General features: G+C 38.9%; 2 protein-coding genes across 4 annotated transcripts; both read left to right on the forward strand.

Moving 5' to 3' along the window:
* The first annotated feature begins 1,886 nt into the window (after positions 1-1,886).
* Positions 1,887-17,186, forward strand: kcnk3b (potassium channel, subfamily K, member 3b). Of its 2 annotated transcripts, none has more exons than XM_007569490.2 (3): positions 1,887-2,489; positions 5,512-6,446; positions 17,077-17,164. In XM_007569490.2, the coding sequence occupies exons 1-2, from the start codon at positions 2,207-2,209 to the stop codon at positions 6,402-6,404; spliced, it is 1,176 nt and encodes a 391-aa protein (XP_007569552.1). In that variant the 5' UTR covers positions 1,887-2,206; the 3' UTR covers positions 6,405-6,446; positions 17,077-17,164. The 2 variants fall into 2 exon arrangements, with proteins under 2 accessions (XP_007569552.1, XP_016535913.1); XM_016680427.1 differs by having other exon boundaries at positions 1,891-2,489; positions 5,512-6,126; positions 17,077-17,186.
* marc1 (mitochondrial amidoxime reducing component 1) lies at positions 16,036-21,709 on the forward strand. Of its 2 annotated transcripts, none has more exons than XM_007569492.2 (7): positions 16,036-16,392; positions 17,077-17,247; positions 17,810-17,972; positions 18,817-18,957; positions 19,187-19,248; positions 19,408-19,479; positions 21,305-21,709. In XM_007569492.2, exons 1-7 carry the CDS (start codon positions 16,142-16,144, stop codon positions 21,429-21,431), a joined length of 987 nt encoding a protein of 328 aa, XP_007569554.1. In that variant the 5' UTR covers positions 16,036-16,141; the 3' UTR covers positions 21,432-21,709. The 2 variants fall into 2 exon arrangements, with proteins under 2 accessions (XP_007569554.1, XP_007569553.1); XM_007569491.2 differs by having other exon boundaries at positions 16,048-16,392; positions 18,814-18,957.
* Positions 21,710-22,577: the final 868 nt, after the last annotated feature.

The following is a 22,577-nucleotide window of genomic DNA, read 5'->3' on the forward strand; positions in this document are numbered from 1 at the left end:
TAGTGCTACTGGATTTCTGACTCGCAACTGAAATGTGTTGTGTGTACTTTATTTGTACTTGTAATTCAGAAATCGAAATAAGTCGGTTTCAAATAAAAAAATTAAAAAAATAATCAAAAAAAAAAAAAACTGCTTCCTCTAAATCTATTAAGATCATAATTTATCACTATTACTCAAGTTTTGCCTTCAAATTTTTTGGACTTAAAGACAAGGATAAAAGGCCTGGTAAAATATACAAATATTTTTCCCACAATATTCTGTTTATATTTTTTGTTACCCATATTTTCTTTTGTTTTCCCCCACCAAAAAAGTGGTTTACTATATGCCAGTATCATCATATGTAGCCTGTAGTACACAAAATAGATATTTCAGTCCTTGAAGTATTACTGTCTTTCATTATATTGTGTTTAAACAACAGTAAAAAGATAAGTTAAAATATAGATTAATTGTGAATTTGTTCCAACATGTCAGTGCGTCAAAATATTCCAGTCATATTATTGTTTAGTTGTATTTTAATGCCGTTATTATTATTATTATTATTATTATTATTATTATTATTATTTATTTATTTATTTTTTTACCTGTAATAATCTAACTGACAGGAAAGATGTGATAATCATTTCTGACTGACCATCAGGATTTGAGTAAGTTTCATATGCACTTGCGCTGGCTGCCCAACAGGTGGCAGTATATGGAGAGACGAACTCTTCGGATAGGAAAATTGTGCAGCACGTTCAGTTCAGTGTGTATCAAACAAATGCAGACTGAACCAGAACTTTATTTCAATATATGCATTTTTCAACAGCACAAAGGTCTGTAACTCTCACTACATTTAATTAAATTATTCACTTGAAAGCTGTGGATGTAAACATCACTGAGAGAAATGAGCTAAATCCAGCTCCAATCCAGTCGGTCCTAAATGCTGCATAGCGGAATGACAACACTGTGGTGATGTGCATTCCTCTGACGAGAGGCGGTTTTCCAACAGCTGAACTTTTAAGGTGCATCTGTGTAACTGTGTACATTGGATTGTCTATCTTCCAAAAATAACTAAAGTTATTTAAAATGTTTTAAATGTCTGCAAAGTCTTATTAAAAAAATCATAGGAAACAATATGAACCATTTCAAATGGTTTTATTGTTGTATATCCATACCCATCCAGTCAGTTTTACAGCGGCCACTTTGTGTTTGTTTCTCTCTGACAGGGACTGAAAACATACCAAGACTTTAAAACTGGAACACTGAACCATGACTTTTGTGTACATTTGTAGTCCTAGCCAAATAGGTTTATACTGATATTATTTCAAACAATTCAAAATGCCAAACTCTTCCCCTCCGCAAAATTCTAACCAAAAGTTCATGGTAAAAGAGAAAACAGCCACTTCTACCCTCATCATTTGTTTTTACCCTGACAAATACAGTTGAAACAATGACTGGGTTAATAATGACCCCAGAAAAGTTCCCTGGTTACTGAAAACTGGAGTACTTTTCTAAACACCAATGCCTACATACAAGCAAGGAAGCAGCTCTTGAAAACCTGCCCATAGTGGGGTTGGTTACCCAAACATGGTTTATTTTTTGCCCAGCAGTTTTCAGAGTGTAGGTCCACCTTTTACTGCCATAGATTCATTATATTTACAATAAAACAGTAAACAACTGCTGTTTAAATTAACATGGGTACTTTCCCAAAGATTATGGAAAAAAATTACAATTAGTAGGCGAATGACTGAGCCCAAGATGATCCATCAGTGTGAACTCTCCTCAATGTTTACATAGGGGAAGGATGGCCATCAGCAGGTTGCTAGACGACCTGTGCAGCAAGAGGAAACAGGATGTTTAAATAGACACTGGTTGCTTTTTTTTTTTACATTACAGAAGATTATATTTACTAATGTGACAAACTTCTCGCCAAATGCTGAGGCGCTTTGTTTGTGAAAGCTAAGCGTTTAGATAGAGCTGCCACTCCAAAAAGTCTGTGGGATTGCCCTGCGTGTTTTTTTTTTCTTCTTCTTTTTCTGCCGTATCTAAATATAAGACGGTGACAAATAGTCCAAATAGCCTACAGTAGCAACCCAACTGTGATGTGGGGGTGGTGCGGCTCTATCTCCAAAAGTCTCCTCTGTTGGATCCGGAGTGCGTCAAGAGAAGGTCGCAGAGTGCCTCAGCTGCCGCGCGCGGCCGACTTTCCCCCTTTCATCTCGTTACCATGAAGAGACAAAACGCCAGGACGCTCGCCCTCATCGTCAGCATCCTCACCTACCTGGTGGTCGGGGCGGCCGTCTTCGAGACCCTGGAGTCCAAACAGGAGAAAAGTCACAAGAGGAGGCTGGACGTCAGGAAGTACGAACTCATGCGCAAATTTAACTTGACCAAAGCGAACTTCGAGGAGCTCGAGCTCGTCGTTTTACAGCTCAAACCTCACAAAGCCGGAGTCCAGTGGAAATTCGCGGGCTCCTTTTACTTCGCCATCACTGTGATCACGACCATAGGTGAGCACAGGTGAAACGATCCTTTCGGGGTGTCCCTCTAGAGTATTTCTTTATTTATTGTCGTGGTTTGTTTGTTAAAGAGGTATTTCATGGATTACTCACGTCGCGCGCCAGGTAAGACGGCGACTTCCCAGATTCAAACATTCTTTGATGTTTTCTGAGGTTAGAAAGGTGAATTTTTGCTCTTCAGCGTCTTTTCTGACTGACGTTTAGAGTTTGAGAACTAAAATCAGCGACTTTACGTAGAAAACTAAGGATTCTAATAATTAAAGAAAGTAATATTTGCCTTCAGTTAGAGGAATAAAGTTAACACAGGAATAAGGGTGGATTATTCAATATAACAAAATAAATCATTACTTCGGGAAGTAAATAAATTGGATATGCCAACTGAATGTGTTCACTATATATATATATATATCTTTTCATTTCACCACATTTTAAGGGGGTGTTTTCTATTATATTTCTTCCCACCACACTATAAAAGTTACTCGGTTAACTTAATTTGGCTTAATTTTAGAGATACACCAATCAGAGATTTTAAGGCCAATTTCAAATCACCGATTTCTTTGAAGCTTTGATATGGCTAAAATTGAGCTCTCTTAATAATTTCAGTTCAATTTCAATAATGTCCAGGTGTGTTTTAGTTATTAATATGATTACCTCAGTTAGTGCTATGCATTTTCTGTGAGAGAGAGCAGTGGATGTTACACAGCTCTGTAACGAATCTGGATGTAGAGTTTACATTTTAAATTACTTGCGGTTCCAAGAATCCACAAGGAAGGTCACCCAAAATATTGTATTTATTTGTTTGCTTTGGTCAAACAAAGCCATGCTTTCTTTATCTCAATGAGTAGAATTTGTTTTATGACTGAAATATTATTTGGCTCTGCAAATCAAATAAATTTTAATATTGGGCAAGGATAACAAGATAACGATTTCCATGTCGACTTGGCTTAGTGTAAAAAAGTATGCTGGTTGAGCCACTCACTTTTTCCAGAATTTTTTTAGTTCACCAATATTGGAGGCTTAACCTTTAACACTGGTGGATTTACATTCATTTTTCACTGCGTATTTTGGGTTCTCTCTGATTACTTCATCTAAAAGTCCAGAAGTGTTCTAGTTTCTTCAGAAAATGTTAATAAAAGATTTAACATGATAAAATTGCTCTACTTTATACAAAAAAGATTAAATTAATCCACGTCCTGCTAAATTAACTTAGCACATTGATCATAACAGCTGTAATGATGTTACCTATACCATATATGTATTGTTGTTTTGATACAGACTCATCAAAAATGTAGATTAAACAACAAATACATTTTGTAGGTGTTTATAAGAGGAGCCGCGCTGGGCTCATGTAGAAAAGTCTTCTCACCTCAGTTCTTTCTTTAGGATCCCACTAAAAGGATATTTATCACTTTACTGTTTCTTTTACATTAGATTTTTCTTCACTTATTCAGAAACTTCTTCAGAGAAAAAGTACTTTAATCCTGTTGTATTTTGGATCAAAATGTGTGAAATTTCACTAAACTTTTAAGAAATGTATAAAAATATAAACAAATCATCTGTTTTGTAAATATTTGTTGAGACTTTCATTCAGGTCAAAGCCAGATGGTATATGTACTTTAAAAAAATGTGTCTGATAAAGGTGTTGCTCAATATTTCAGACATGACTTTGGTAACCTCGATACTTGAGGTTGCCCAAGTTATTTTAAAAAAATAAATTCTATATTTGTATTTGTTTAAGTATTAAACTAACTGACCCAAAAATGTACCCTTAGTTGTTAAAAAAGCTTTTTCTGAGTGTAAAACGGTCTGAAATTATACTACATCCATCAACAAAATGGTTTAGCAACATCCTTGTTAGCTGTTTTGCTGCTGAAGCTAATTAATTATTCATGAGCGGAGGCATCCTTAGACCAAAGTCTCAACACATAACTAATTTTAGTGAAATGGAGTCGGGAACACATGATGGTGTTCATTCTCAAGCAGTTTTTAACTACTTTTAAAATGTAGTGATTAGCACCATTAGCTCAGTTAGTATCACTTACTGTAGTTGCACATAGTCTGCATAGCTAGGTTGTAAATATTCTTAACACGAGTTTTTCACAATTTCAGAATTATATAGTTGATGGTAGATAAAACATAAAGAGTTTAAGCCAGCTAAAACAAGAAAGGAAAGCAGCTATTTGATGTTGTAAAAGTCGCTAACTGAAATGATCAAACAATTTACTGACTCTGAAGGCAATAAAAGGTGATGTAAAAGAGATTAATCAGGTTGTGGAAATCTGTATGTTTACGACTGCAAATTATTACTATATACATATATTTTTCTGGTCATTTTAAAAAAATATATTTCTTATTTTTAGATTTGTGGTTTCTATGGTTTGGTTTTTAAGCCTGAACTCCACTTAGGAACCTACAGAAAGTTACAGTGAAACGATTACTTAAACAAACTTTTTACCTACAATCTGAAATACAAACAAAAATAGACAATATAAATGCAGTGATTGATTTTATATTTACATTTTCTTCTGGCCCTGACTGGAAGGGGAGCAGCCAGAGGTGATTTGGCCTGGACAGGTAGGAAGTGACTCCAGCTGCGAAGAGACGGACTCTGAGTATGGACTGAGCGGTACCTGAAGTGTTCTTGGACTGGAGAATTTCCGACCGTAGCATCTGGCGCTCACTGAGAAGAGTAAAACAATACATGCTTTCACAAGTCCCCCAAAAACTTCAGTAACAACAGGGAAAGTTGGTAGAATGGTTGGTAATTGACTAAAAAAATAAATAAATAAAGGAAGCTCGACAGGTCTGAAAAGTCACTTTCCATTGTTGATAGTCTAAATAAATCTAGGACTCAGTTTATGGTACTAAGAGTCTTGGTTTATAAGTGAGGATATTTATTATCTGACTGGTGTTACTTTAAAATGACCAATGAAAGAGATCCGAGATCAGTTTGTAAGACCCGTATGTTTGCTGTCCTGCACACTGTTACAAATATGTGATGTACTTCCCTTAGGTTACGGCCATGCAGCGCCCAGCACCGACTCAGGGAAGGTGTTCTGCATGTTCTATGCCCTGCTTGGGATCCCGCTCACCCTTGTAATGTTCCAGAGCCTGGGAGAGCGCATCAACACGTTCGTCAGATACCTGCTGCATCAAGCCAAAAAGTGCCTGGGAATGCGTCAGACCGAGGTCTCCATGGCGAACATGGTGACGGTCGGCTTCTTCTCCTGCTTGAGCACTCTGTGTGTGGGCGCCGCGGCGTTCTCCCACTGCGAGGGATGGAGTTTCCTGCACGCCTTCTACTACTGCTTCATCACACTCACCACCATCGGTTTTGGAGATTATGTGGCTCTGCAGAGGGACGACGCGCTGCAGAACGACCCGCGCTACGTGGCTTTCTGCTTCGTCTACATCCTCATGGGCCTGACGGTGATCGGGGCGTTCCTGAATCTCGTCGTGCTTCGCTTCCTGACCATGAACACCGAGGACGAGCGCCGGGACGCCAAGCAGAAGGCCTTGATGACCGTGGGCAAGCCCCGAGGGGAGGTGGCTCGTCTTCTACCACTCTCAACCTCAACCTCGTCCACCGTCGTAGCCAACGACGCCACAAAGGCTAAAGATTTAAAAGGTGCTTACACCGAGGTGTTGCATTTCCAAACGATATGCTCCTGCTTGTGGTACAGAAGCAAAGAGAAGCTGCAGGGTTCCATACCCACCATGATCCCTCAGGAGATGACTTTCTCAGATGCCTACTTGCAGCAGAACAGTAACTGTCCTCACTACATGGATCCTGGATCAACAGGCTGTGTGTGCAGTCCACGTCAATGCACCAGCATAAGCTCCATAACAACAGGCCTACACATTCTGTCTCCATTCAATCTGTTTAAGAGACGCAGCTCCGTTTAGCCTTTCACAGCAGCTGATGACAACACTTAACTGCAACTAGATGTACGTGGTGCTACAATCCTGGTATTCCAAGAGTATAATGCGCAAAAAAAAAAAGGAGTATGCACACAGCAAAGTCTTGATCAAATATGTAATGAAGACAGAACAGCCAACAGAGGGTTTCATTTTGAGGCTTTGTGTGTGTTTGTGTGTGTGCTCAACGGAGTTAGGTCCATCCGGTTCGGAGTCACTTGGGTCACGGCACATGAATGCAACGTGGTGCATGTTGCGCCTATCATATGGTTGGCCGGTGAAATCAACAGAGTGAGGTGACGGTGAAATGAAGAGAAACAAGAACTCAATCTTGTTTTCCCTGCAGCAAATAAGAATTTTGCGTTTTCATTAACGAGCGTGGCATTACTTCCTAAATGTTTCCTTTATTCATTCTGTTCTTCATCTTTTACGTTTAGGGGTGAATCAATATATCCAGACAAGATTTTAGCAATACTGTTGTTATAAAGAATCTCCATTTTTGCTCGACAGATATAGCAAAGGTTTCATAAACCACTGTATTTCTCATTCTCTCTCTGTTATCAGAGTACAACATTCCAGTCAAGGTTTGACAATTATATATATTGAGTGTTTATCTCCGTCTAAGGTGACCCTGATGTGAACAAGAGATAAGTAAATGTCACCCTACTTTGTTAAAGATACTATGAAAAAGCCCTTTTTGCTTAATGGAAAGTAACTTAGTTAGCTTTCCATTAGCATCATTAGAGGCTAACAGTTAGCCAGATATGTAAACCTTTGCATTATATCAGTTTCTTTCTTCTATCACAAATAATGCCACACACGATTTAAAATTTAAAATTGCTATAGGCTTCTTCAAAATAATTTTGGATTTTACCTACTCCATAGGGCAACTCAAGAACGACTTCCTTTTCTGCTGGTGTCAGACTTAAATCACACACTTTCATAGCAGGGGTCCAGAATAATCAATGGCACTTATTTCACCAGACAAGTCTACTGGCTAGGGGTTTTTTTTAGACGGGTGTTGATGAGAAATGCTGTGGCATTTTATGAACACCAGACTTCATGTCATACACCCTTACTTCGAAGACACAATACAGTTTGTGAGAATTTCTCACAGCATGTGACCCGTCAGAACTTTGCCAAGTCTGGAATAGTTGACCAACTTCATATGAGTCACATCTGTAGCTTATCCTGTCAGTGCTCTCCAACCAAATTGCTGGTGCTAGTCACAAACTTACATAATTTGTCAGGTGGAAAAGTCTAAAAACAATGTGACCACTGACAATAACACACTGAAATATCCTTTAGTTGTGCATTTGTTTTTCTCTAAAAGTAAACGAAGTACCACTAGTTGAGTTTAATGAGATTCATCCTCAGTTTGTCTTAATGAGCTTGATGGCCCGTATTTACTGCAGGGTAAGGTGTCTTGGTTCATTTTCTTTCATTCATCTGGTTGACTGGTAGCTAGATGGTAGTAGTTAGACATTAGATGTTCTTCCCATATCGCAAGGAAATCCCCAAAGCAGGAGCTGGAAGCAAAAAGGAACGCATTGCGGCTCAATAATTATCTGGCATATATCTAACATTTATGTACTGGATAATGGAAGAAATGTTTAATATAGAATTTTCTGTCAATCTGAAGACATTTATCAACCATTTTAAAATGGCTAGAAAAAAAACATAAAACAGAGATGAGTATTTAAGGATACTTCTATTTGATTTCTTGCCAACAGAAACCATAAATACACTCATTCTGATTTGTCAGGGATATTTTAAAAAATTCAAAGAAGATTCTTTTAAGTTATCATAAATAATAGTGTCTGTAGTAAGATGCTTGGTGCGCTTGTTGAAGAATAGAAGGCTAACAGCTAGTTAGTCCCATCCTAATTTTAGCTCTTTTGAACAATTCAAACTGAAACAATTATTATCAATTTCATACAATGCTATACTCGTCGATATATAATTTGTACAATTTCACTAGGGATGATTGATATTAATTTTGTTGCTGTTTTCTCAAACTACATCTGTGTTGCAATGCTAAAGCTACAACATGGAGGCTGCTAGCTGTGTCAATCTGCCTTATCAGCTGCGACTTATCAATCGGCTCTTTCTAGTTAGCTTTCACCACCCAAACTACTTTACTCGCTTTTCTACAAACTTATGGCGATAAGACATCTTTCTGCTACAGGTATAATGAGCCTTGAAAATTGGATTGAGGTTAATTCTGTTAGCTAATTGTCATAGTCAGGTTAGCTGTTTTTGGCTGCCTGAGGTTATTATGCTAAACTAAGCTAATTATATGCGAACAGCAACTTAGAACTGCACAGTATAGCATATTACTGCAATTTGTTAATGCAATATCAATGAGGGCAATATTTGGTAGCTATAATTCAGGCAATAACACTTTATGTTGTGTGTCGACAGCTGAAATAGACTTTAATTGATTTAAGTTGTGCAAATTCTAAGATTCTAAAACCTGGCTTAACCCCAAACATTAATTTCATCACAATATCCAACAATAACTGATATTAGGAAAATATTATGTTTTCCTAATATTGTGCCACTGTATGTGCTACTATGTTTGGCAGTATACTATGCATACTTTGTTTTTCAGTCAAAAAAATCTATCTCCTTTTTCCTTTTAATATTTTTCATTGATGGCAACAAAACACAGAAGAAAAGACCTGCCCAAACACAACCCACATTACACATAATGTGCACAGAGATGTGCAGATCACATCTGGAGAAAACAGTAGATTCAATTGTGTTTTGTTTTTCTTTTTTTGAGAGCAGTCTGTTGGGGCAGATGGGAGGGGGGTTACCATGTTGGTACAATGTGTAATTAGTTGGTTGTCAGTCACAGACAGCTTTGCTTGAATAGACGGAATCGGGATGATTGATGGATAAGAAAAAAATTCTCTTTCAGCTAACGTCTCACGTATTGCTGGGTACAATTTGGTGGTTTGTCAGTGGGTGGCATGATGCAGAGTCACATTCGCTTCATTTCGAGGAGGAACAACTGAATTTTAACCCCCGAAGATGAATTATTTCGATTTGTTTATCATTGTATTCTATGACTTTACAAATAAGCAGCTGACAAAATCAATCAAGAGGACAAGCTGTAGTCATGTTAAAGAGAAAGTACATCCTCTTTTATCACTGTTTTCATTATTACTTCAACAGATGACTGGATGTTTTAAACTAAGCATCTTTGAGTTGGTCTCAGCTATTCAATTGTTCTAGAAATCTTGTGATAAATTCAGTTTTTAACTTTTGAAATTTGCTGTTGGAAGAACCAGCGAATTGCCAGATCTGCTGCTGTAATCAAGCTGGTCAGATTTGCTCTTCATCAGGTAATCTTCAGCATTTCATTTAGTAACGGCAGCTACGTTCTCTTTTCTAGTACCAGAAATGGTGCGCTTAATTTCCTGTATTACACTATTCTGTTTTGACTTTAAGTTTGTTTAATACATAACAATAATATGATATGTGTTGGGCATTTTTGTGGGGCGGTCTATTCGCCCCGCTGCTTTTTTGTACTTTTGCGGTTTTGATCCTTTCACACCAAACTTTTTTGGGTACAAAATGGAGTCACACGCCTCAGTATTGTTCATCCTGGTCATTGTCGGTTTGTACCCACCAAGGGGCATTTTATTGTTGCTGTGGCAACCAGTGTTTTACGTAGTGGTTTATTTAATCTGCTCATAAGAAGTTGATATGTGACTCCAGTAAATAACTGCTGGCAGGAGTTTGTTTAGATTTACTTTAGACTGACCCAAACTAGGATCAAAACCAAAACAATGGAAGTAAGGTGTAATACAAAGTTGTCAAAAATATTGCAAGTAAAATTAAAATACACATGAGATTCAAACATATTTATAATCACCTCTATTTATGAAAATATTTAACTGTGAAACATAAACAAACTGATACAGAAAGTGCTCAAAATGACTTGTTTTAGACAGAAAGAAAGGCGCTTGGACACAAAATGGCGGTATGAATGAATGAAGGCATGAACCAACCTGAAAGTGTGTTCTGGATTTAAAATTCGATTAAAACACTCTTAGAGCTGCTGAGGTCCAGATTTATGTCACGGTTTGACCGTTTTGTAGTTTTCCACAAGGGTATACTTTCTATTTATCACCATGACGACAGATATGCAGATACATCGACTAAACTAGTAAAACTAAACTAAAGGATTACAGGCAAGAAATCGTTTTTACTACAAATTAACCCTCTCACCTTTCAATTTCAGTCATTTTTTTCATCTTTGGGAATGAGGGAAAACATCAAAATATCTTGTAACAACTCGGTAGGTTACGTTTTATCTTTGGAATCCAACAACATTCATCTTAACAGCAAATAACATACATAAAAACATACATTGGTAAAATTGCCTTGAAAAAGTTATCAAGTTTACTCTGTTGTAGATCTTTGGGTTTGTCGAAATGTTAGAAATCTGTGCTTGGATTTTTTTTTTTTTACTTTTATTTATTTTTAGTAATTTAATGTGTTTTACTGTTTGCTTTGTTGGGTGAAATCTGGGAGTCTAATAGACTAAACCGGTGCACGTATTACATGCAAATAACAAATGATGTGATGTCTCTTCAGAAGATGAAATCATGTAGCAGCATCAACCTGTTGTGCTGGACTGACATACACATTTTACATATGATTATTAAAGAAAAGAAACTTATGCTTTTGATTCTTTCACCTTAAAAACAATAAGGTAAAAAAAAAATACTTGAGCAGTGACTGGAGGTATATTTCAGGAACATTAATCATACATTTTACAGGCCTGTACATCAGCAAGAGCAGTGAAATTAGAAATAAAGTGCAGAACCCCAAAGAGGTCTCCTTCCTCATATTTCTTTGACAACAGGCAACAAAAATGTTCTTGAAGCTTTGGGAGAGAGAACCAAGTCCTATGTTCTTGCAGATTATTTATTGGCCTTAAATCTGTCAACAGTAAAACATGAATATTTTGCCAATAAAATGACTGGTTTTGAGTTTTTTGTTGATGTTTTTTTTAATGGCTTGATAAATTCTGATGTAATATAAGATGCAAACATGTTTATAATTACATTTTGTAGAAGGGAGTCTCATACAGTTGTGGCAAAAAGAAAGCATATCAGTTTTAGAGATTTTCAAACATAATTAATTACCTGGTTAGTCTGACTTGGAATGAATTGGTGTGAGATTCACAAGTGATGCCCTGAATAAAAAAAGGCTGCGTTACCATGCAATTTAACATTTCAGAAATAAATTCACACAGTGGAAACACAGCAATTAAAATAAAAAAAAATAAAAAAATAAAAATCTCGTTTGTCAATAAAAAATTTAGTTGCTAGGATGACGTGGTTGTCTAGGCCAAATCGAAATTGGTTAATTTAGCAAAACTACAATGGAAACACTTTTCGCGTCACACAATGTCACATGATCAACAACCAGATGCTGCCGCTAGCGTAAACCACGAAGAAGAAGACAACAGGAAGTGGTAGGAGGATGTTAGCGCGGCGTTTTTAAACTGACTTATTGCGTGAACACACTCATTCACATGTGATTTTAATTAAGTTTCTTATTTAATGGTTTCTTAATTGACATTAATTGAATGTAGACAAAGTTTCGCGCACATTTGTAATGGAAACACAGCTAATGTATGAGGAGTAAAACGTATGACTCAACAAAACAGACAAGACGTAGAAGCTTTTTGAAAAACTTAGAGACACTGTTCGTCTAAAGAATTTTTATAATGTTATTTATCAACAATATCCCAAGGAACGGTCTTCTGTGTGAGCTTATTATCCTCTCACATTGTTGCTGAGGAATTAACCAGATGCTTGAGCTACAAGAAGATGTACTTGCTCTTTAGCATGACTGTAAGTCATAATTGTGCAATTTGAGCATTTTCCATGCTGTTTATCAATATGTGCTGAGGAAGAAAATCCTGCTGAATGTATAGAAATGACTATTGGGCCCAGATGGTTTCCCCATGGGAATGTTGACTGAACTCCAGATCTGGACAACCTACAGCAGGTTAGTCACGAGTCTAAGTGTGGCAGGGTTTCTTTATGTGTTGCACCCAACTCCTTTTCATGTTGCCCAAGAGAATGCAGCCCTAACACTGACAAGAAGCATTTTTACTGGAAGACCAGTGCAGCCAGAGGCTGTGAAAGCTCATCCAAATTGTGATTAGGGATGTCCCGATCTGATATTAATATCAGAAATCAGAACTTGGTCTGATATCAGCCAAAAGTATTAGATTATATTAGCCTGGATCTAAAATTTTCTATACAAGCACTCTGATCCAATCTTTTGCTATCCGGCAGCTCTTGTACCTTTTGGTTAATAAATGGGTCAGTTCTCATACCTATTGTTTGTTCACTATTCTTCTCAGAGTAATATTACTCCATCAGGCATTTTCTAATGTACCACACAACAAAATAATTAATAAAAGTATGCAGGACTCATGCTGATATCATATTGGCTCATTATCGGTATTGGCCGACACTCAAAGGTGCAAAATCGGTATCTTATCAGAAGTGAAAAATCCACTCCTAATCCCGATGCAGTCCAAACAAACGTAGATCTCAGTTTGCTAAAAGGTGAACCATGGTGCAATTTGCTTAATGTGGAGAAACAAAACGACTATCTTACAAAATCAAAAGAGAAAATTAATCATCAAAAGGAAGAAGAAGTGCAAGTCATATTAAATTACTAATATCCAAAGAAACATCCTGGATAGTTGGCTGCCTGGCCTGCTGTTCATACTGGACAGAACCTGGAATGACGATCTGTTGTAACTTTAGGACATTGGTGGCAGTGACAGAGACGCTGCATGTCTTCTATAAACATTTCTGAGTACGAATGGGTGAATCTGGCACTTTGAGTGATGAGCACAACTTCAAAAATGCCGTACAATTTCAGTTTATCTACCGTTTAGACTTGCCTTTATTGTACACAAGAAGACTTACTTATTGAAATATACGGATAAAATCTGTGCAAACGTTAGTGAGAAATAAAAATAGCCTGCAATATAAATAGATGACTGGCAATAAACACATTTCACAGTTTTACTTAATGTTGCACTTCTCTTAGGAGTGAGAAAGATGAGCTCAGCGTGAATTTACTCATTTCGCTGTTCCCTTCTGTTCCAGTACACAGCAAGCAGCTGCATCCACTGTATTAATGGAAACTGTATGATATATTTTGACAATAAAGTCCTGAAACAGCATCCAGCGGTGCAACAGTACAAAAATGTGATGCTGATGTGGTAAATAGATAGAATAATAAAAGATTTTGCTAGACGATAAATCGTCCCAGAAATTATCGCGATGAGCGATAACATTGCTTTTTTTGTTTTTTGAGACTCTTTCAATGTGTTGTTTATGGCATAATAATGCAAGTTTTTCTCTATCAAAGACAAGTAAGCATTAATTTTGTGAAGAACACTTAATTTATGTTTTAATTAATGTGGAAGATATTTTAAATATGCAAAATAAAAACCACACACAACCGAAACCATAAATCAAATTAGATCAGATTACGAAGTCTCTGTAAACAAATGTTTCCTTCAAAAAATATTAATCATCAAAATGGAAATTATCGATCTCATTTTCATTCATCACGTGATTAACTGAGTGACTACTTATTGTGACAGGCTTATTGATAGCCCATTATATCAACATCATTTAAAACTATCAATTATTATGTATTTTTTGTCTTTGTCAAAATTCACTCGGCATTCCAACCTCCCAAGCAGACTGTGTGGTTCTGTTATGGATCAAAAGTAGCTAGCTCAAGTTTTAAACAGTTTCACATTTTGTAACTTGAGATCAGACATTTTTTTATTTTTTTCTAAACATTTTTTTCTTACAAAAGCTAAACGCTCAGTCAGATCGGATAGAAAACATCTGTGGGCTTGAGCTTTAAAATCTTACCGCAGATTCTCAATTGCTTTTTGATCTGGCCTTTGACTAGGCCATTCTATCACAAGAATATTTTTTTGTCCAAACCATTCCACTGTAGTTCTCGCAGCTTCTTTCTAGTTTACTTCAGTGACTGTCCTGTCAGTCACTGACCAGCGTTCCTGTTGAAGAAAAGCATCCCCACAGCATGATGCTGCCACCACCGATCCTCATAGTTGCGATGTTTTGTTTAAGTTGCTGTTTTTTGTTTTTTTTTTGTTTTTTTTTTGTTTTTTGTTTTTTTTTATTGACCGCAAGGCAAAGAACCACTGCTGTTAATCATTTTGTAAAGAAAGAAAACATCACTAAACAGAACTAAACTTGTAGAGCAGATACTGAGACTGGTCCGCTAATCCACTAAGAGCAGAATTATCCCATCAAATTGTCAGCGGCCGAGGGTAATTAGTGTGTTTTTTTTTTTGTCATTGTCAAAATTCGCTCAGCACTCCAACCTCCCAAGCAGGCTGTGCGGCCCGGTCCCGTGCCTGTGTATCTGCCTGGAGCCATTAGACGTGGACCACAGAGAAGCAACAGAAGGAGTGTCGACTGGACAAATCCCTGTATTGACCCCCTATTGCTACAGCATCTGCTGTTTTCTACTTTGGCCACAGACCTGACTATCTATGTCAAAGACAAAAATAGGTCCACTGAGAAGGTCAGCAATGGCATTACATCACTTGGCAACGGGTTTTAAAGAAAGAAGATATAAAAAGCCCTGAGTGGGTCCAAAGTTTGTGTCAATTATGAAAGGGGATCGTTCAGGACATTTTGAAGTGAGCTTCTGTAGGGAGGTTGTTAGCTGTTATTGATTTAAAGGGGCAGTGTTATGTATTTCTATGTAACATAATGTCATTTTGTAGCACAACCTAGTGTTACCTTTAGTTGCTATAAAAATGCTTTTATATCAAACATGATGTAAAACAGTGTTTCTCAACCCTGGTCCTCACCGCCCCCCTGTCCTGCATGTTTTAGGTATTTCCCTTCTGCCACACACCTGAATTGTATCTCTGGGTGATTAACAGGCTTGAAATTGGGCCTCTGTCTCTTTAAGAAACTCCTGCTCTTTCTGAAACTCCACTTTCAGGAAGTCATCTCACATGGCTTCTCCAATAACCCTTTAACAACATTTTTACCAGCATTGGACTGAGAAATGTCTCGTATGATGAGCTCAGCAGATGCGCCTTTCCACCAGGTGTTTGCTAATTGCTGCTGGTTAGTCTGAAGGAGCTGAGTGGGGGAGACATGAGGGAGGGCTGCTCTGTGAGACTGAAGCTTGAAAACTGCAGCTTTGAGGAGGTGCTTCGTCCTTGAACTCGGAGCTAGATCCCCCCAGGCGTTTTGAAGAGCTGAATGGTTGCCATGGAGTTTATAGGATTTTTCAAACATGCATGAAAGAATCAAAGCAACACTCCCTGTATTTTTATTTTTATTTTATTTTGTTTTTGATGAGGAAATAACATAACAAAATCAAAAACGTTGATTTTTTTATATTTAAAATCTTGAACTATGCCTTTAATGTTCAGTTTGAACTGAACTGGGAACAGTGTGTGTGTGTGCGTGTGTATTACTTTTATCAAGACTGGCAGAAATGCGTGTGAGAAAATCAAATTGTCTTAATTGGCCTTTTATAATACAAGGAGAGCAAGCCTCATTAACCACGCCGTGTGAGTGTCATTGAACGTCACACCGCGGACGCCGCTGTCTCTTTAATAAAAAGTTCAACGTCGAGAGAAAAGTCTGCGAGAGAGCGAGTCCAAAATGGATCTGAAGGAGCTGGCTGCGAACGCGTTGGCCCAGAATAAGAAAGCGGCTCTTCTGGTCGGCGCAGCCGGAGCCGCACTTCTGGGATTTGGACTCGGATATAAATACATGCGAAAGCCAGAAAAAGCCGTTCGCGTGGGCGTAGTGTCGCAGATCCTCATTCACCCTCTCAAGTCGGGCAAAGCGGTGCCTGTGAGCGTCGCAGAATGCCAGAAAATGGGGCTGAAGGCTGGAGAGTTGGAGGATCGGTGAGTGTGGCTACACCAGCAGGTTTTTATTTTTAAGTTTTTATTTAAATCTGTTAGTAATGTCAGCTGTCACGGTTTTACTCGGACACTCAGGAGAAAGTGGTTCAAGTTGTGCAGAAACACAAACATGCAAAACAAGCCCGTGATTACAGCCATGCTGGATAAAAAGCAATAACTAAAAATAAACACGGAAAACGTGTTTGTGCAGATCTGCGGCTCTGTTTGCGGTCCGCAGATCAGTTGGGCCTGAGAGGAGGTGTTGGTCATTCATGTCCAGCTTGAACTTTGAACTCCTCTACAGGTCAGAGCCTTAACTGCGCATAGCATTGCTTTTGAAACTATCATAAATGTTTATTTAGGCTAATTGTTGATTTCACTTTCACATGTTGTCACGTTACTCCAAGATAAAGTCGTGCATGTCTGTGAAGCAGATTGACGAGAATCCGCTTTTCAAAAATGTTTTAGAAATGAAAATCAGAAAAGTGTGGAAGGCATTTTGCGCTCCAGGGCCGTCTTAACGGAAACATCCAGGACAGACTCTTATGTAACCAGTCCAGGTTCTTGTTTGTGCAAGTTCAGAGTCCAGAGGTTTTCATCGCCCGAGATTTGGAGTTGATCCAGATATGCTGAATGTTGCAGCTGTGAAAGGTCCACCTGTGTGTATGTTTGTGTGTGTGTTTGCAGACACTGGCTGGTGGTGACAGAGGAAGGCAACATGGTGACGGCCAGACAGGAGCCCCGTCTGGTCCTGGTGTCCCTGTCCTGCCAGGGCGGCTACGCTACTTTGAATGGACCAGACATGGAGGAGCTGAAGTTCCCAGTGAAACAGCCTGAGAATCACATCCTTGACTGCAGGTTTCATGTCCTCCACAGTTTAGCTGCAAATTTAATAACGACAACAAAAAATCTCCAATCCTCCAGAATTTTCCCCTTTCTTTCCTGTCATTCCCAGAAGTAAAGACAGTAAAGAGTGCCAAATTACAATAAATAAATAACATGAAATAATTATTTAAATCTGTTATTTAAAAAAAAAACTGTGAATTAACACAGAAGTAATTTGTTGGATATAGAATCAATTATTTGTGCCTCTATTTAATGTATTGATTTCATTTTAAAAACTAGACGTAATAAATGATTTTATGTTCTGGAGCTAAAGCACATCATGAGTTAATTTGAACCGTCCAGTCAGCCATCAAACTCAGTGGGCGGGACAATGGCACACCCTAACATCTGATTGGCTTCTTCAGACAGGAAGTCGAGACAATTCCTTCCACATTTGCTAAAACCCTGAGGTCAAATCATGAAATAATCTCCATATTTTACTTCGTAAAACTCATTTTGTATTAAAGCAAGTTTCACACTCTGCTCCTTTTCACGATAGTCTTTATGTTATTAAAATCTTTTTCTTGCTTTGCAGAGTGTTTAGCAAGGACATTCAGGGCAGGGACTGTGGCGACAAGGCGTCCCATTGGCTCACCACTTTCCTAGGGGGCGAGAAAACGTTTCGCTTGGTGCATTATGAGCCTCACATGAAGCCAAGGAGGCCGGCTGAGAGCGAGCCTCTTTTCCCCCAGTTTGAGGTAGCCATTAAACACTGCTGCTGAGTTAAATTCCCAGATATTACAGGGTGTTCTTCCACCTGGTGGTCCAGTATACCCGGTTCGATTGGGGACTAAATTGGCAGCATTTGCTACATTTTTAGCTGGAGCGGTTTTCTGTGTCAAACCTTCAGAGATACACCGATCCGATATTAATATTGGTATCGGTCCCAATATGGAAAAAAATCCTAGATCGGGTATCGGTGATAATGTGCCTGATCCATAGGGGCGATTCTATTCAGTCTAGTTCTAGGTCTGTGATCTGAGCGATGTCGTGCTTTATTATTTTAAATTATATTTAGAATTCCTAATTGCACTTTCAGAACCATTTGAAAGAAGTTGCATGTTTTACATATGTTTTTTTCGGTTCCTTTATTTATTTATTTATTTATTTTACATTGGCTGTTCTCCAGATTTTACTGACTGAACAAATTAAAATTGTTTTTACATGTTCGAGCTTGTGAAGTTGTTGGTGTATTTAAGTATGCTGTACTGGTGCAGAGTTTTCAAGTAAATTTGTAATTCAACACATTTATGGTGCTTAACAAAAAAAGAAACATTTTAAGTCAACTCAGCACTGCTTCTCTGTATTGGATCGATATCGGCCGATACTATATTTCAGATATCGGTATCAGAAGTGAAAATAGTCGGATGGGTGCGTCTGTACGTCGGAGTTCGATTACGCTTTCACACCTCCCCAAACGAACCGGACTTTCCAGATGAACAAACCTGAGTTTGACTAAACGGCACTGGTGTGAATGCACCCTGAGTTTGCTCATCTCCTGAAAATAATGGTTATTGGGTTTTAAAACCTTTCATCCAGAAGGTGGCGTACCCAGATTATGGGCCTATCATGCTGCTGTCTGAGGCATCTGTTAAGGATCTCAGCAGCAAACTGGACCAGGAGGTCACCACGGAGCGCTTCCGCCCGAGCATTGTGATCGGCGACTGCGAGCCGTTTGATGAGGTGTGTTGGTCAGTTGGACAAAGAAAAAATAAATAAATAAATACTATAAAACATCTTAAAAAAAAAAATCAAAAACTGATGTAACGTCTTTGCTCTACATGTATTTGTTATTTTATCTCCTGTTGCCTGGATAAATTCTCACTCGTCTGTTTGTTTCTGACTAATAGCTCGCCCTTTTCAAGGCGAACAGCAGGGACTAAATTTATCTCCAACTGCTTTGCTTTTTCAGGATTCTTGGGAAGAGATCCAGATTGGCAGCGTGAGGCTGCAGCGTGTAATGTCATGTGGAAGGTAACGCGGTTGGACGCTTCACACAAGAACCTCCTCATTTGCCGACAAAGCCAGCTGCAAACGAGCATCCTGGGACAAACGAGCAACAGTTTGATGAAAATGGAGGCAAACTCACCTGCAATCAGTTTTTATGTTTTTTGTTTTTTCTATTGTTTCCAGGTGCATTTTGACCACAGTTGACCCAGAGACGGGTGTGATGAGCAGGAAAGAGCCTCTAGAAACTCTGAAAAGGTGATTGTACTGAGTTTTGCAGCTTGGATTGTGCTATGAGGATTAAACACTTGACAGCTTGTGATTTAATCCCACTCTCCTTATGTTGGAGGGTGGGACATGAACTGGGATTTTAGTGATAATTTACAAAGAAAGTTTTCAAGAAACGCTTTTATTAGAAGCTGACCCTTGCAGCGTTGCAAGATTGCTCCTTTTTTTAAATCACACTCTGATCAATCTGCTTTAATCACAGCTCCTCTGCTGCAAACCGTGCCAGCTGACATTCAGATCGCTCTTACAGGTGCTAATTTTTTCTTTGTTTTGTTTCCTAACAACCGGCTATTAATAGTTGCACACTAGTGGAGTTGCCAGGAACAACCAAAGGAAACGGTTAAACAGTTTTACTTTTAGTTTAGTGTTTTTTTTTTCCCTGTTCAACACTTAAGGAAAGTTGGTTGCAATCTGCAGCTTTGCCACTAGATGGCTCCAGATCCTTCCACATTGCTTTTTTTTTCGCTCTCCGCTGACATTGATATGATTTTCCCCGTTGAAAGCTACTCAAGTATCATAGTGTATAATTGTTTATAAGTCTGTCTTCAAGTAGCTGTTCAGTTTTTCCTTAGTAACTCGGCTAAACAACCTGAGTCAGATGGGGTGAAATCCATTTGTGAACATCAATTTTCAAATCTGAACATTGAAATTTGACGAGGTCACGCTTACGCATGAATATACTGTCATTTCAACCCTTAAGTGGCAGTACCAAAATCACCAAAAACGCCTGAAAAGGCATACCCAAATTAAATCAGCTGCTGTTCTTGAACAATTTGGAGTACATGCAAAAGCTTGTCTCTTTATGAAGATGACGAGCTAAATTTTCTATTTTTTCAGTCAAAAATACTTCAACTGTAAGTAGTTTGTAGCTATTATGTTTGTAACACAAAAGAAATTGAAAACTTTTGCTTCACCCATATTTTAAATTTTTATTTCTATGTAAATAGACAAGATCACTGCCTCGGATTTGGAGGCACTGATCTTGAGCCGGAAAAGGGTAGAGTGCCTTCTACAGTTTGGGGGGGGGGGTTAAGTATCTTGGGATCTTGTTCACGAATGGGGGAAGAAGGGAGTGGGAGATCAACAGGCGGATTAGTGCAGCGTCTGCCGTGAAGCAGCTGCTGTACAGGTTCGTCGTGGTGAAGAGAGAGCTGAGCCAAAAAGCGAAACTCTCGATTTACCAGTCGATCTACGTTCCCACCCTCATCTATGGTCATGAGCTTTGGGTCATGACCGAAAGAACGAGATCACGGATACAAGTGGCCGAAATGGGTTTCCTCCGCAGGGTGGCTGGGCTCTCCCTTAGAGATAGGGTGAGATGCTCTGTCATCCAGGAGGGACTCGGAGTAGAGCCGCTGCTCCTTCATGTCGAGAGGAGCCAGTTGAGGTGGCTCGGGCATCTGGTAAAGATGCCTCCTGGACGCCTCCCTGGTGAGGTGTTCCGGGGATGTCCCAATGGGAGGAGGCCTCTGAGAAGACCCAGGACACGCTGGAGGGACTATGTCTCTCTGCTGGCCTGGGAACGCCTTGCTGTTCCCCCAGAGGAGCTGGAAGAAGTGGCTGGGAAGAGGGAAGTCTGGGCCTCCCTTCTGAAGCTGCTGCCCCATGACCCGACCCCGGATAAGCGGAAGAGGATGGATGGATGGATGGATGGATGGATGGATGGATGGATGGAAATAGACATTAAGTGTTGAATGTATGGACTGGATTTATCAAGTAAAGAAAAAATGTTTGTAAAACCTTAAAACGGTCTTTTTACAGTGCAGTGTAGCCTGATGAGAAATTCTTTCCACAGCTATCGACTGTGTAAGCCATCAGAGAAGCACATCTACAAAAAGGCTCCGCTGTTCGGGCAGCTGCACACCGTCAAGAAGACGGGCGTCCTACATGTTGGCGAAGAGGTCTACAAGATCACCCGCTAAACGCATAAACGTCAGATCCAGCCAGAGAAGTGTTTTGATATTAGCACACTGGACATGTCTGCGCAAACCGGAGCATATCGGTACAGAACGTGCTAACAAGAGGTAGATCTAAATTCAATTTTTGTATCATAAAAACTACTTTTTAAGAGACAGTCAAGGGTCATGGAGAAGCTGTAACTGTGTTTTTTTTCCCCCTGTAATATGTTTTCTGTTGCCTTAAGCAGCATCTGCATCAATCACAGCTGAAATGTGAATAAAGAGTATTCCTATCACTTGCACATTGCGTCTACTTACTGATAACTTTGAAGATGCGTTATCCTGATAACACTTTGCTTGTACAGAGGGTTTGATCTCTAGGCTTTTGAGAAACGATTGTTTCCTTAAGACACTGACTGTGTTGGAGTTTAAAATTTTACCCAGTTGCTACTTTGATGTGTTAGTTTCATGTTAAGGAGCTTTCCAGAAATGGCCTGCGTTGTAAGCAAACTGAGAACAGAGAAGTACTGAGCCGAACGTGGAGGCTGGTAATGTTAATTGAATATTTGGAAGCGTGGCACATGAACTGAATGGCTTCGTTCACTTCCTCCGCTTCAAAGGCAGGCTACAATTGGAAAAACAGCGCAGAAAATCATCATCGTTCACTTCTTCTGTTTGCTGATTGGCCCAGTGTATAATCTACTGGAGACAATCCGAATGAACGAGAGAAAGCCAGACTGTGCTGTAAGCGAGATTTTGTTTCACAGGAACAGGAAGGGAAGGCAATGGCTAGGCTAATGGTGCTTCGCTACTGAACGGTGACGCAGTTACAAAGCACAAAAAAATATGATCTTTACTTCCATTTGTGCCAAGTGCTCTCTTAGCTAAGAGCTCCAAAAGGACAAATCATCGGTTCATGTTGGGTTGACTTTTCAATGAACAATGAAGCTGGTAAAGTCAGGAGAACAGAAAATAACTAGATTTGATTAAATTCAGTCTTTATGCTCTTTCATCCAAACGAGAACTCAGTTTAATATCACTAAAAATTATTTTTTTATGTAAATTTCAACTACCGTGGAGATTTGAGAAAACATACTTGCTTTTATATCATTCCCAAGCGACATTGCCTGGTGTTTTAATCATTTAAAACACATTTCTTTCACCAGAGGG

The sequence above is a fragment of the Poecilia formosa genome, unplaced genomic scaffold, assembly GCF_000485575.1.
Source record: "Poecilia formosa unplaced genomic scaffold, Poecilia_formosa-5.1.2 Scaffold241, whole genome shotgun sequence".
Taxonomy (NCBI): Eukaryota; Metazoa; Chordata; class Actinopteri; order Cyprinodontiformes; family Poeciliidae; genus Poecilia; species Poecilia formosa.